The 1249-nt window shown below is 37.1% G+C and overlaps 1 protein-coding gene across 1 annotated transcript in view; it reads left to right on the forward strand.

Annotated features, from left to right (window-relative positions):
- The window catches only part of LOC107577792 (dysferlin-like), a gene marked incomplete at both ends in the record, with an annotated part of 2738 nt that extends 1501 nt beyond the window's left edge, over positions 1-1237 (forward strand). Inside the window, 6 exons of the mRNA XM_016263826.1 lie at positions 66-128; positions 227-277; positions 476-506; positions 724-839; positions 936-1062; positions 1134-1237. Coding sequence (XP_016119312.1) covers positions 66-128; positions 227-277; positions 476-506; positions 724-839; positions 936-1062; positions 1134-1237 — 492 coding nt within the window. The remainder of the gene's footprint in view (positions 1-65; positions 129-226; positions 278-475; positions 507-723; positions 840-935; positions 1063-1133) is intronic.
- Between the last annotated feature and the right edge of the window lie 12 nt (positions 1238-1249).

Consider the following 1249-nt stretch of genomic DNA (forward strand, 5'->3'; position numbering starts at 1 on the left):
AAATTATGTAAATTAATGTATATGCTCAATAAATTTAATTGTATGCATATATTCTTTACTTTCAGACTTTCTTTCTAAACTTCTTTGAGAAACCTTCAGATCTTTTTGATGAGCCTATATTTATAACCGTAAGTTATATTATTATCATAATTAATGTAGTTGATGCTGTTGTTTTCATTTAACACAAACCTTCAGTTGTCTTTATCTTCTCTATGCCCGTTCCAAGGTATTTGACTCCAAGTCACTACGGAAAGACTCTGTCATTGGAGAATTCAAGGTAGATTTGCTCATATTTCTTATTTTTCTTGCCTCTTAATCATTGTCCGCATTTGGTGTTTTCTTCTCATTTCCAATGAGTTCCAGGATTTCTTTATTTTTATTTTCTTTACTGGTCACACCACTCACATGCATGTGTCTGTAATTTCAGACTTTACTAATAATAGTGCTAATTTAGTTTCGTTGTTTTGTCTTTCAGCTGGATGTTGGCACGGTGTATAATGAACACCGTAAGTACCACATAGTCATAATGTGATGTTAATTGCTCTTTTCAAAAGCACCATTTGGATTGCGTTTCAGAACAAACAAAACTCTGGACCTGGACACTGTTTTGAGTCTTAAATATCAGTTTTGAAATTCAATCAAGCTTGTTGCCTCTAAAATTGAAGCTAAAAAGCCCCAAAGTGTTTTATATTTAAAATTATTTTTTTCTATTCCACTGAAAAGGACATGCTATTCTCAGGAAATGGTTGTTGCTGGCAGACCCTGATGATCTTTCTGCAGGGGCCAGAGGTTATTTAAAGGTCAGCATGTTTGTGCTGGCTGCAGGTGATGAACCTCCGGTAAGTGAGGGATAGATCGAGCATGATTCGGCATGTTAACAAATCGAAACTTATTGCATAGTTTTCTCTTTTGAAAACATCAATGCTGTGTGTCAGATGGATAAGAAAGAGGGCCTGGAAGAAAAGGAGGATATAGAGGGGAACCTGTTGAGACCAGCTGGTCTTACACTGACAGGAGCCACGTTTACTCTCAGAGTGTACAGGGCAGAAGACCTGCCTCAGAGTGAGTTTCAAACACGTTGGTGTGTAGATGTGTGTGTTGTCTGTTTCATCTCTTAATCTGCTCTTTTTTAGTGGATGATGCTCTTATGGATGGTGTCAAACAGTTCCTTGGTTTTGAAACTAATCGAAAGAACCTGGTGGATCCATTCGTGGAGGTCAACTTTGCAGGAAAAACGGTACTTCTGTTT

This window comes from Sinocyclocheilus grahami, unplaced genomic scaffold, assembly GCF_001515645.1.
Source record: "Sinocyclocheilus grahami isolate Dianchi unplaced genomic scaffold, SAMN03320097.WGS_v1.1 scaffold7250.1, whole genome shotgun sequence".
NCBI classification, from domain to species: Eukaryota; Metazoa; Chordata; class Actinopteri; order Cypriniformes; family Cyprinidae; genus Sinocyclocheilus; species Sinocyclocheilus grahami.